This window comes from Urocitellus parryii, chromosome 11 (assembly GCF_045843805.1).
Source record: "Urocitellus parryii isolate mUroPar1 chromosome 11, mUroPar1.hap1, whole genome shotgun sequence".
Taxonomy (NCBI): Eukaryota; Metazoa; Chordata; class Mammalia; order Rodentia; family Sciuridae; genus Urocitellus; species Urocitellus parryii.
The window spans coordinates 97084508-97099527 of record NC_135541.1 but is presented as its reverse complement, the minus strand read 5'-3'; the positions used below and the strand labels follow the sequence as shown (position 1 = coordinate 97099527).

The following is a 15020-nucleotide window of genomic DNA, read 5'->3' as shown; positions in this document are numbered from 1 at the left end:
GTGATTTTAAATTTATGTCCCAGTATTGTGAGTTGTATTTATATATAAAATTTTAGCTTCCTGTTCAATGACAACTTCCCCCTTTCCCAGTATTATTAGTTACATTTTTGCAGTATTATCAGTTACTTACCCATATTGTATTTCAAATGAACATGGTATTTTCAACTGGTATACCAAAAACTGGATGAGACTTTAAAGTAGTTTTTCTCTCTGAGTGCAATGATACATGCATATTAATTCCCGAGACTTAAGTGGCTAAGTCAGTAAGATTGGAATTTCAAGGTAAATATCAGGAACTTAGGTAGACTAATTAGACAATTAGAAAAACCTGTCTCAAAATTTTAAAACATGGCTGGGTATGTAGCCCAGAATTAACATGCTGCTGTTTCAAATCCCCATTCCCATAGAAAAAAATCAAAAGCTAATTTTTTTGTTGTTGTTGATGAGCATTTTACATGATTGAAAAGTAAAGAAGAATCACTTGATCTTGGAAAAATCATGTGTTTCTATTCTTCCTCAGTGTCTCCAAAGGCAGACAATCTGTCAGAGTGTCTTTATGCTCAGATTTTCTTTTGTGGAATGTATATGAGAGCATTCCCATTCCCTACTCTGCTATTTTCCTGGAACTGTGTTTCCGAACTATGTAATATGAGGATCCCACACCTGGCACATCTAATGCCTCTCATAAGTCCAGACCAGTACTTCAGGCTTTTCTTGTCCAATAGCAGTATAAATGTCGAGAGCTTAGTTTCTCAAAGAAATAACTGAGAGAATTCTCAACTTCCATTTTTTTAAAATGTCTTCACTAATTTTATGGTCCAGCATAGTGTTTCTTTCTTCCATATTCATATAATTGGAGTACTATTTACCATTCCACTTTTTGAGAGTAGCCATTCTAACAGCTGTGTTCATGCAGAAGATCTTATAGTTGGATGGTCCACTAAAATTCTGATGCAAGCTTTTTAGATTCCAGTGTGCCTTATGCTCACTGAAAAAAAATTGATGTGCATCTATTTTAGAAATAAAAAGGGATCTGTGATTGTAACCATTTTTCTTCACTAATATTTGAGATTTTAGCCCATTACAATTTTTGTACACCAATGTGAAAACACTCCTTTTTGTTCTAGGGAGATTTGCACCTACACAGTTACCAGTGCTTTCAATGCTTTCAGGTTTCAGATGTAGTCCATTGAATGGAAAAATTAATATCAGGACAAATTACTTACAGAAAGAATTGGTTAGGTCTGGTGTTATTAGTAAAGTGAGTTGAGTGAGAGAGCTCAGGAAGTGTAAACTGCCACTTTGGCTTTCAGTGGTGGCCTATATTTCCCTGTTAAATTTTTGGTACTGTCTAGATAAAAGTTCAACTGTCAGTAACAGCTATTTGCATTTTTAGAGAATGTTGGCAAATCCCTCTAAGGGATTAAGGGGTCACCTTAAGATTTAACACCTCTTTCACTCTGGTCAAATGGGATAAAGCCCATGGATCTTGAATGGCCTTAGAAAACCACTTATTTTTTTCTGCCATAGAGTAAATACTCATTTATATCTTAATCTTCCTCTGTGTGTACAGATAAATTAGCATTTAAACTGCAGGCAATTTAGAGTTAAATAATATATTTCAAATCCAAATCAATCTTCTTTTATTTATATTAATACTGGATTTGGGCATTTTGTTCCAGTCATTTTGCATATTGCTCAAATCAGAAAAATCTTCAAGTGCATTCTACTTATGTCTTTATTGATATATATATTTTTTTTAATTCAGTTTTCCAATTCGTGTGCTTCTAATTCCTTTACAGTTTTTAGAAGGACTCAAAACAGGAGTATATATTTATTTGTTGTATCCATAAATGAAGGGAGTCTTATATTCTGCTTTTATTTATTTTTATTTTATTTTTTAAAATTATCTCTCTTTATATCTGCTCTTTGGTGGATGCTCGTGTATAATTCCAGTGTCATACACATTCTGCACACAAGTCGGTTTTGTAATCTGTGCCTTTTATTCTAACATCTACCTTGAGGTTGGTTTGTAGCATTCATTCACATTAAATAATTTATTAATATGTTTTGATTTATATACTTATAATTATTAACAATTAAGGGATATTTGCATACATATGAACTGCCGTATGTAGTTTTATCTATTGTGATTTCTTTATCTTAAAATTACTACATTGTTGTAATATTATAACATGCATTAGTGTCAGGTAATGATCACTAGTACATTTGCTCTTATGTATGAGAGAGTAATACATTCATCTTTCCAGGAAAATTTTAGAAGTTTTTGCTTTGATTTATTCTTTAACAAAAAGTAAAGAATGGTAAAATTATGACCAGTTATTATTAAATGGTACCTTGGGAAAAATTATCATTTTTATAATAGTTTTATCCTTTGTAAATATTTTGAATATTTGAGTCTTTTATGTTCTTTTCTGTATTTTTTATTTTCTGAAATACTGCATATTCCCTTTGTAAACATACTTGCATATGAAATGCAACATTCATGTGACATCAGCATAAAACATACATGGTATTTTATAGTATTTGTCAAACTGGATATAATACATCAACAAAAATTCTAGCTCCTAGTATTTACATTTTACAAAATTTAATAATTACTTCTTACTCTTTAGCCATGCCCTCTGGTTTCAACTCTGGAAGAATGTGCCTGTATTTTCATGTACAATTGCTGTAATTTTAGTCTCTGTTTCCTGTATGGGTGTATCATATACATATGATTACAAAACAGTTTCTACAAATGGATAATAAAAGCTTAAATTATTATTTTTTTGTGTGAATGCATTTATTCCACATATTCATCAATACTATTTAATTCATCTATATGATGTGATTTTATTCAATGTTACTTAATTTCTAAAGATTTTGAGTTTTTATGATTATTGAAGACTTAGATATATCCTTTTTAAAGTGACTCTTCAAGAATTTTCTGGTTTTCTTTTGCATTTTGTTGTATTTCTTCTTCTTATAAGTGTTTGATTATATGTGAGGAAATTAGGGTTTTTTTACCTTGTCAGTTTTGCAGCTTTTAATGTAATCATTTGATGAATAGATTTTTTTATATTAATATTTTGTAATTCATAAGTTTAAGTCTATCATATTGTATAATTTTTAAGACAAAAAAAGTATTTGTTTTCTATTGTGGTATTAGGGATTCAACCAAAGTGTCTTAATGCTGAGCATATTCTCAGCTGTGTTTTAAACTTTATTTCCAGATGGGGTTTGCTCAGTTTCTTCAGTTGGCCTTAAATTTTGAACTTCATGCCTTAGACTCCAGAATAGTAGATATTTCAGGTGTGCACCACCATATGAACCCTATCTTTTGTATGTAAACTTTCGAGATTTGTACTTTCTTATATATTTCAGTATTATTTATTAATTACTAATATTCAGCATTTAATGTGTCAAAATATACTGTTATATTTTATGAGTGAAGGAATAAAATAGCATTTTTATTATCACACTCTTTTCCCAATATCCTAGCATGTTTTAAGGGTTTTGTTGTTGGTGTTTTCTGTAGTTCCACCATTTATTTTATTATGAGGTTTACTCTGATTTTACTTCATAACATGAATCATGTGGAATCATGGGTATTTTGGTCAGCAGTAGACTTTATGTACAACCATGTATGTAGCAAATATCTTATCTAGTTTATACCATCTAGATTCTGTCATTGCACTCAGAGAATTGGAAAATTGCAGAGGATTCTTAGGATAAATTTTCCAGGGTGTATTTCCATCAAGTGAACAGTCATTAAATATGCCTATATTTACAATTATATACTGTATAATTGATATAATTTTTATTTGTTGAATTTTCACATTTGCTAGTGCTTTTTAAATTGTATCTGCTTTTAAAAAAAATTGTACTGAAGATTAAACCCAGGGGTGCTTAACAATAAAGCCACATCCTCAGTCCTTTTGTAATATTTTATTTAGAGACAGAGTATTGCTGAGTTGCTAAGTGCCTCACTAAGTTGCTCAATAAAATATATATAAGACAATATTATATATAATATTGTCTTAGAATTTATGATCCTTTTTTCTTATACTCCTCAGTCACTGGAACCACAGGTGCCCATTACTAGACTGGGCTCATTTGCTTTTTGAAAGCACCAACATTGATACTGGTAACTCTTTGTTATGTTTATTTTTAATAGCTTTTAATTTTGCTCTTTTGCTTAAGACTTTCTTTACTTTTACTTTTTAAATTATACTTTTTATTGGGATGGATGATTTGATAATAAATTCTAGTCATTTTATGGCTTAGTAATTTTTTGTATGTTTTATTTTCACCTCAGGTATAGATGAATTCCAATTTTTCCTGCTGTATGGAAGTGAAACATAATAACCTGTATGGATACTGTTAAAGATATGGAACCACAATTTTTCCCAGTTTTTTGACTGCACTGTATATGCCCAAAGGACATAAAATCAGCATACTACATTGACACAGCCACATTAATGTTTATACCAGCACAATTCACAATAGCTAAGCTATAAAACCAACCATTCAATGATGAATGGGTCCATTCAATGATGACAGGATAAAAAACTGTTGCTTATGTACACACTAAAGTATGAATCGGCCATAAAGAAGAATAACTTTAGGACATTTGCCAGGAAATGGATAAATCTGGAGACTTTATGCTAAGTTTAACAAACCATTTCTATAAAACCAAAAGTTGAAAGTTATTGCTGATATGTAAAATCTAAAGCTCATAAAGTGGGGAAGGGAAAGAAAAGAAGATCAATAGATTACACAATGGTAAAAATAAATAAATAAAGCCTAGACATATGAAAGATATATATCTGTAAGTGAATCCTACCATCATAGCCACCAAAAAGAACAGAATTTTAATTAGGATAAGATATATCCCATGTTTACATAATACCATAAAATCGATTTTACTGTCATGTAGAATTAGAACCTTTTTTTTTTTTTAGAGAGAGTGAGAGAGGAGAGAGAGAATTTTTTTAATATTTATATTTTAGTTCTCGGCGGACACAACATCTTTGTTGGTATGTGTGCTGAGGATCGAACCCGGGCCGCACGTATGTCAGGAGAGTGCGCTATCGACTGAGCCACATCCTCAGCCCTAGAAAGAACCTTTAGAATAAAAAAAAATATATATTTGTTTGAAGAGCTATATGTATATTCTATTATAAATATCATACAATATAAACATCGATTAAAATTTGTGTATATATATGTATATATATATATAAATTTGTATGTTAAGAAATGTTAAAATTATAAAAAAGAAAATTTAAACAGTATTGTTGTTGCTTTTTTATATTAATAACATATATAAAAGCCGTAAAATGTTTGAACTTAAATAAACTATTAAATATTTCCATTTAGTGGTCTGTCTACATTGTTACATTTCAAAATTTCTCTTATACCATTGATATTGGAATTACTAGAGATCTCAGTACACATTCAGAATAGCCAGCTTAGTCAGAGAAATAACAAAAAAGATTCTACACATTAGTAAATCTCTGATTAGTGGTTGTACAATTAAAATTTGAGGCTTCCCTTTCTTAATTACCATGGTTTTCTCTTCTGAAAAATATGTATAATTTAGATCAAGATATAAAAAATGACAAAATATATATTTTTATGATAATGCCTGAGTTTTATATTGTGTTTCATAAATGTGGAGTATGTATACTTTTTTGAAATTAAATCACTTTTTCTGCAGAAGTAGATAATAGTATCATTGTGTTACAAAACACTACCTACTAACTCTCTAATTTCAACTGTATTTACATTACACACTCTGCAAATATACCTGTTGTCAATGTGTTATTTAGTTACCTATTCTTATTTTAGGAACTTTTAACATTTATGGATATAGCCATTGATTTTACTGAAGAGGAGTGGGATTGCCTTCAGCCTGCTCAGAAAAAATTATATAGAGATGTGATGCTAGAGAACTATAGAAACTTGGCATTCCTGGGTAAGTTTAATTTCCCTTTAAAATTATTAATTTCTAATTATTATTTAATTTACTTTTGTTGCAGACTATCTTCTGGGAACTTCTCTATAAAAATTAGTTTCAGATTTATGTTTCAAAGAAAAAGGGCCTTTTTAGTACAGATATTTTACTCTCTCTCTCCTCTCTCTCTCTCTCTCTATATATATATATATATATATATATATATATATACTCCTTAATCTGTCTCTTTCTTTGTGTGTTACACATCCTTCACATTAGATAAGTAGTACCTAGTATTATTTAGTGATGTAAACTATTGTAGACTACACATAGCAGGGGACACAGTTGAGTTATTCTAATGTCAAGGAGAAAACCAAACTAAAAAATGTTGAAAGAGTAGTTATCTTTCAGAAGAAATTTTCAGAAGCTTAGGTTTATTTATTTTGATTTTAATCATTGAACACATACTGCCCTATATTTATCACATTTTCAAAATCCTGTTGTTCTCTGTTTTCTTTTTTAGTGATGTCCCAGTTTATTCAGATTAACCATCAAAACTTACCTTTTGTTGTGAGGGCCAGCATGATCTGTTTCAAATCTTCTTTTGAGGAAACCTTTAAAGGGGCAAACAGAAGAGAGAGACACACACACATACAGTGAAAAATAAAAAAGAAAAAGAACTGGCCACCCCTCTTAACGTCTGCACATATATTACCCCCAAATTACATAGCTTCTGATACCATGACTACATTCTAACTCAGTGTTTCTTTAACCCCAAGTGCTAGCTAACCAAGATTAGGTACAGTTAATATAAATATAGAGCTCCTTCTCCCTAAGGGCATTACCACAGAAACTAGATAGTGCACCTGTAGAGTTGTCTTAATAGCTTCAGGGAGAAACTGCTGGGCATTACAATTTTGGGACTGAGGGTGGCAGTTACTATCACCCCCACACTTTCCTGTCTATTCCAAGGTCAGAATACCTAATACCTCCCCTCTTTTTAAAGGCCTTTTGAATAAATAATATTACTTATCTCCTTAATGCTGGTGGGGGCAAATAATAGGGCAGGCATAGACAACAGCAATTTCCAACATCAGTAAACATCCACCTATAAATATTTTTGACCCAGATGAAATTGAGTATATATGAAGCTGACTAATCCAACAAGTCCAAAATTCATCATCTAGTTGAACCTTATTAATGATATCTTTAAGGTAATCTAAGTCTTTTGAAATAAAATTACTATGATAACTTAAATTGAAGGAGCACATGGTATTAAACTTCTTATAACCTTTATGATATAACGATAACAGACAATCAATAGCAGCATGATTGTCAAGTATGGCTTGACAATGTTGTTTTTGTTCTTCATTAAGCATATTTTCATCCATGGAGACATGGCTAATACTGTTTATAATAGCAGAGGCGAGTATCATAGTAGTTTTATAAGCCGGTAGAGCTAGTCCAGGTAAACCCACCAAGTAGAATGTCAACGCGTTAAATCTGCCTTAGAGAGACGCTTCACTGAATCATCACAGTTTTTATCAAGAGGAATAAATCTTTTACGAAAAAATTGCACAGGATGGTGACCTATTAAATACTATGTGGATGGTAAGGACATATTTATTCTGCTAAGACAACAATGAATACCATGAGACATTTTTGCAGGTATATAACAATTTTATGCAAGTGAGTCAAGATATTGTAATGAGTTCTAGAAGTAAAGGATCTGACAGGACTCAATTTCCCAGAGTTGGTGTACATAAACAGAGCAAAATTGTTATTAAGACCAAAGCATTTACTGAGTTTTGTGTGAGCTTAGCAATCAAAGCAGTAACAAAGTTATCTAGAGTATATTCTAACCCCATTTTAGCCAACACCTTTTGAGCTGAGGGTGTTAATGGTTTTATGTCTCCCCAAGTAACTAGAATTCAAGTATCTTGGGGTCCTCTTTTAATGTTTCTCCCCTTTTGAGGAGAATGATTATTCTCTTGTTTGGATGAACTCTTATCTTCCAGGGTTTAATGAAACTTAGAAATCAGCTTGTGAAGTCCCTGATGTACATTTATAATTGCTATTATTCAAGCATGAAGCTAGAGTCCAAACAGGACATGTTGGCATACGTGTAGCAGTCTATGCTTTTCCCCATGTGATCAAAGGCATAGGATCTTGTCATGCTGGTCAGGTGGAACCTCATATATTACATAAGTTTATTGGTAATGGCTGTTTGAGAATAAAATGTCTATTCAATGCAGAAGATCAATTTTGAGTATTAACTTTATGTTATATATTGAGCACATTAACTGTAAATAAAACAATATTTAAGGCATATTAATATAAGAGAGGCTATATCTTTGTTTCTGTTTTAAAAGGCAAGTATTAGGATACAATATGCTCACTCAACAAAAGCTCATCCAAAAGAAGTATGAGAAATTTCATGATTTAAAACTATATCTCACTGATTAAAAATTGTGCAAAAGGATGAGATGTAAAGGCAGGAGCATTATCCATTTTTAAACAAATAGGGCCTCTACGAGCAGATCATGCTTGGTTACTTTCCATGCTCTCTGCTGGAACTGACTTGACATTTTCTTTTTTAGATTAAATTTTGTTAGTAAATTTTTTTCTTTTGTTTTGTGTTTTCCAATAATGCATCAGTAATCATAAATATTTTGAAGTGAATAAATCATTATACTTCTACTTTGTAATTTTTTTATATGTTTAAATTTTGATTAGTGATTTAATTTCTGGATCATTGTTTTTTTTTATTGTGGCATGCTTGGATTCTTTTCACTCTTCATATATATATATGGAGAGAGAGAGAGAGAGAGTGAGAGAGAGTCTTTGAGTATAATATCAACCCTACACAAAACACAGTGTGTGTGTGTGTGTGTGTGTGTATACCACTTCTCTTTATATATCCTACAGATTTTTAATTTGTACAGTATTTTACAAGTTGCTTAGACTTGTCTTAAACTTGGCATTCCTTGATAAGCCTCGCCCTTATTTGTAGAATTTCAGATTTGCATACTAGGAATGCCCCTCTCATTTTTTTTTTTTGTAAAGAATTATTCACATAAACATTGTGCTCATTGATGTTAATATTTTTCAATTTCAGTCTCTAAAGTTTTTAAATAGTTATTTGGTGATCTTTGAGTAATTCATAACTGTTAGTATCCTTATGTTAAATTCTTTATGTTTTATTTTTCTTTTTTTGTAACTTGGATTTAGCCATGCTTCTCTTTGTTTATATTTGCTGTACTTTTTTTTTATTTGTTTATTAAAAGAGCCAACAGTAGATTATATACTCCAGTTTTGGGAAAAAATGTAAAGACTTAGATAAATAAAAATATGCAAGAAAAGTGCTGCATTTTTGTAATATTTGCTAATTGGGAGGCCATGCAAAAGTACTTTATGTTTGAGAATAGTCACAAAAATTTAGAAACAGCATGGCTCAAACAATTTTAAGAAGACTTGTGTTGTAGTTCGTGATATAGAATTTTTAGGGTAATCTAAAGCATTACACATGAAATATTAAAAGTTGGATGACCTAAAGATCCAGAATTGCCAGTACTAAATATGTATCCATGAACAATTAAATAAGAAAATTGAAGAGATACCTCTGCTTTTTTGTTTAGTACCAAAATTTTTCTCAGTATTAAAGCTAGGGACTCAATGTGTGTGCCCATTAATGTCAAATGTTTAAAAATCTGTACTCATGTACTATTATTATTTAGTTATAAAATATTTTGTCTCTTAAAGTGTTATAAGAAATATATGCAGGACTTTGAATTAAGTGAAAGGTGGAAGACAGATATTAAGTTGTAGGAGCATTTGATTCACATGTGGAAGTCAGAAATTTAGTGATCAAAATTTTGCTCACCAGGTACTATGTTTTGTGTAGGGTTGATATTATAGTAAAACTCTCCATATTTTTTATTTTATTGAGCATAATAGGGTGAAGAGTTTTATTTTACCACATTGTGAGTATATTATGTTCTTCATAAGTACTAGCTAGTGGAAGGAATACAATACCTTGTAGGAACAAAATTGGTAATTACATAAAATAATGATTTTGTTAATTCATTCTATTTAGTCATTTTACCTTGTATATATAGTATAAAATACCATGATATATTTATAAATAAACAAAGTTGTATTTGTCAATAAGTTAGATTCTCATATCACATGAATATAAAAATCAATTTATTATACTCAATTGTCATGTGTTGAATTCATCCAAATATTATGGCCATAGGCTATGCAAGGTTTTTATAGTCTTTTAAAACGTTTTCATAAAACATTTTATAGACATATGTGTATATTTCTAAGGAAAGTTTTTGTTCATATTTCTTTTTAAGAGTCCATTGCCTCTATACCCTTGTTGAATATTTATGGTATTATCACTCAAAATCTACTTGTTATTTTCATGTCTCTATGTCCTGGTAGACAAAAACCATTTTTGGACACTCTGAAAAAACAAGAAATGTTTGTATATGTTTTACATTTCTCTTATTCTACTGACAGTGAAGGTGGCTGGTAGATATTTCCCAAATACATAATAGTATCTTATGAAGGAAAAAAGGCTGCTAATTATACTTTTATACACTTCATTATATTACTCTTCTTAATGATGTACTCCTCTTGGATACTATGGTCTCTATAAGAATTTGGATAATAATCTCAAGGTAATTTTTTCTTTCTTTTTTTTGAACTAATATATATATTTTTTGGATTTATGGTGACGTTGGACTTACTAATCTGCTACACTCCTGATGTACTTATTTTACCTTAATTTCATGTTATGTATGAAAAATATGTTTATCCCAGTCTAATAGGTATTGATTTTTTTTATTTTTGTTTATTTCAGCCATGACTCCTAATCATATCCAAGACTATTCACCAGAAAAGGGCCTAAAACATATATTTCATGAAGTGATAAGTGCAAAATATACAAGTTGTGATCTTGACTATTTCCCACAAAAGAAAATATGGAAAACTACAAGTGAGAGTGAATACCAGAAATCATATAAAAAAAAAAAGGTCTTATTTACCACAGAGGAAACCACAATGGAGCGATGCCCTACAAATGTAAAGATTGTGGCAAAGCTTTTGCTCAAAAATCAAACCTTATTCGCCACAGTAGAACTCACACAGGAGAGAAGCCGTATAAATGTAAAGATTGTGGCAAAACTTTTGGTAGAAATTCAGTCCTTATTTGCCACATCAGAACTCACACTGGAGAGAAGCCCTACAAATGTAAAGATTGTGGCAAAACTTTTGGTCAAAAATCACACCTTATTTGCCACAGTAGAACTCACACTGGAGAGAAGCCCTACAAATGTCAAGATTGTGGCAAAGCTTTTGGTGACAAATCACACCTTATTTACCACAGCAGAACTCACACTGGAGAGAAGCCCTACAAATGTAAAGAATGTGGCAAAGCTTTTGGTCGAAAATCAAACCTTATTTGCCACAGCAGAACTCACACTGGAGAGAAGCCCTACAAATGTAAAGAGTGTGGCAAAACTTTTGGTCAAAAATCAGACCTTATTTACCACAGGAGAACTCACACTGGAGAGAAGCCCTACAAATGTACAGAATGTGGCAAAACTTTTGGTAAAAAATCAGTCCTTATTTGCCACATCAGAACTCACACTGGAGAGAAGCCCAACAAATGTAAAGATTGTGGCAAAGCTTTTGGTCAAAAATCACACCTTATTTACCACAGAAGAACTCACACTGGAAAGAAGCCCTACAAATGTACAAAATGTATCAAAGCTTTCAGTAAAAAATCATACCTTACTTGGCACATCAGAACTCACACTGGAGAAAAGCCTTACAAATGTAAAGAATGTGGCAAAGCTTTCAGATTAAAATCAGTCCTAATTTGCCACAGCAGAACTCACACTGGAGAGAAGCCCTACAAATGTAAAGATTGTGGCAAAGCATTTGGTCGAAAATCAAACCTTATTTGCCACAGAAGAACTCACACAGGAGAGAAGCCCTACAAATGTAAAGATTGTGGCAAAGCTTTTGGTCAAAAATCACAGCTTATTTACCACAGCAATACTCACACTGGAGAAAAGCCCTACAAATGTAAAGAATGTGGCAAAGGTTTTGGTCGAAAATCAAACCTAATTTGCCACAGAAGAACTCACACTGGAGAGAAGCCCTACAAATGTACAGAATGTGGTAAAGCTTTTGGTAGAAAATCAGTCCTTATTCGCCACATCAGAACTCACACTGGAGAGAAGCCCTACAAATGTAAAGATTGTGGCAAAGCTTTTGGTCAAAAATCAAACCTTATTTACCACAGCAGAACTCACACTGGAGAGAAGCCCTAGAAATGTAAAGATTGTGTCAAAGCTTTTGGTCAAAAACCACAACTTATTTACCATGGAAGAACTCATACTGGAGAGAAGCCCTACAAATGTACAGAATGTGGAAAAGCGTTTGGTCAAAAATCAGAACTTATTAACCACAGAAGAACTCACAGTGGAGATAAGAACTACAAATGTACAGAATGTGGCAAAGTGTTTGGTCGAAAACCAGAACTTATTAAACATAGAAGAACTCACAGTGGAGTGAAGCCCTACAAATGTACAGAATGTGGCAAAGCTTCTGGTGACAAATCAAACCTTACTCGCCACAGCAGAATCCACTGTGGAGAGAAGCCCTACCAGTGTAAGGAATGTGGCAATGCTTTTGGTCCAAAAATAGACCTTATTAACCACAGCAAAACTCACTGGAGAGAAGCCCTACAAATGTAAAAAATGTGGCAAAGTGTTCAGTCAAAAATCACACCTTATTTGCCACAACAGAACTCACACTGGAGAGAAGCCTCACAAATGCAATGTATGTGACAAAGTTTTTTACTCAAATTTTACACCTTATTTGCCACAGGAACATTTACACTGGAGAGAAGCCTCACAAATATAAGGAATGTGGCAAAGCTTTTAGCAATAAAGCAGTCCTTATTCACCACAACAGCACTCACACTGATGAAAAGCCCTACAAATGTGAATAATGTGGAATAGCATTTAATAAACATAAAACTTTATTCACCACAGCAGAAAACATCCTAGTGAATGTTAAATGTAAATAAAGTGATAATACTTTTAAAACCTTAGGGCTGGAGTTGTGGTTCAGTGGTAGAGTGCTAGTCTCTCATGTGTGAGATCCTGGGTTTGATTCTTAGCACCACAGAAATACAAATAAGTGAAATAAAGGTATTGTGTCCAACTACAACTAAAAAATAAACATTTAAAAAGAAAGACTAAACCTTATTAACAACAGAATTTATACAAAAAAGAACCCCTACAAATTGAAACAATGCAGCAAAGCTTTTAATAAGAAATCAATTCTTTTCACCACTAGGCTACTTATTCTGTAAAGAAGATATATAAATGTAGAGAATGTAGAAACATTTTAAATTATATATCATATATTACTAGAAATCAGAGAAAACACACTGGAGAGAATCTCTACAAATGAGACCATTGTAGCATTACTCTTAGAAACGAACAACACTTAAATCCTCACCACAATAATCATAGCATAGAGAAAGTTTTGAAATGTGAAAATTGACAATGTGACAATGCCTCCAAAATTTATTCACCAATACTCAGCACCTGTGGATACATACTGGTTAGAGAAAATACAAATGGAAAATAAATCGTAGCCACATGTTTCATAAACACTCCTTATTTTTGGAGAATTCATTGTGCCCAGGAACCTTAAAAAGCTAAATAATATTTCCAAAATGTATTTAAATTTTAAATTCATTGAACATCTGAAAACTCATACTAGTAGTGAATATTGAACAGATTTTGTCCAAAATGTATGCCTTATATAAGAATGAAACATTTATAATAAATGTGATAGTATAGTAGAATTATTATCTATGTATTATACCTTGATGTACATGAGGATCAGTAACATACAGCATGTATTTAAGTTTAGAAAACAAGTAGTCGTCTTTAACTTTTGCTTAAATTTATTAAGCATTATTAAGTTATTTTGTAGAAATATCTGTCATAAATATAATACATGCATAGTGAAGAAACCTCATCTTTGAAAGAATATAATTGTTTTCCTAAATCAAAAATTACTATTTTCACTTTTGAATACTGAGAAAAGAATTACATGAAATCTATTTTTGATATTTAACACTGAAGTGTAATATTTTAAACCTTATTTTTTTTTTGTATTGCAGTGTAAGCTTAGGTATTTTTATACACTGAGCCACATTTCTTAGCGCTCTCTCCACTTTTTCAAATTTTGAAACTGCCATGCTAACTTGCTTGAAACCACACTAAGTAGCTGGGGCTGAATTTAAACTTCTGAAACTACTCAGCTTCCCAATTTGCTTGGATTGCAAGCATGGCCCATCACACCACGTTTATAGTGATTTTTTTTTTTTACCTATATTTACCTTATGTATGCAATATATCTTTAAAACTGAATATTTGTTTTTATGTTAACACTCATGTATTGCACCCTATTAAATGACAGACATCATATCGTTCCACTTGACTAAATGTTCTATGTAACAGTAAAACATACTGTTGAGTAAATAATACTCTAGCATCTCTTAATACTTTTACACATTTTAATCAAACTTAATGTGGAATACAATTTGCATAAGTGAGATCATATTTTTTTTCTGTATTTATAGTGAAATTAAGAGTTAAAAGAAGGATATAGATATAGGAAAATAAGACCCAAATTTTCATATCTTGATTTATAAATTTTAGAATTTTAACTTTTTAACATTTTAACATTTCCTATTAATTTAACATTAATAGACTGAATTTTCACAACCTTAAAGGTAGCTCTTACAGGAGAGAAGAGCTTTATCTTTCTGGTGTGCATAATGGCCTTCTAGACTTCATCCTCATTGGAGACATTTCATTTTTCTGTGAATACGGTCAATGATAAGTGTTTTCATGTACATTAGTAAATTCTGACATCCTTGTTATTCTATAGATAGTGTTATTTCATGGCAGGTATTAGAGAAATGAATGTGGAGTCAACATTGATTGAGGCCTTATAC

The 15020-nt window shown here is 31.5% G+C and overlaps 1 protein-coding gene across 1 annotated transcript in view; it reads left to right on the top strand.

Moving 5' to 3' along the window:
* Window positions 1–13055, top strand: part of LOC113177341 (uncharacterized) — a 339679-nt gene extending 326624 nt beyond the window's left edge. The window contains 3 exon segments of the mRNA XM_077791585.1: window positions 11072–12710; window positions 12712–12847; window positions 12849–13055. Coding sequence (XP_077647711.1) covers window positions 11072–12710; window positions 12712–12847; window positions 12849–12992 — 1919 coding nt within the window. The 3' untranslated portion in view covers window positions 12993–13055.
* Window positions 13056–15020: the final 1965 nt, after the last annotated feature.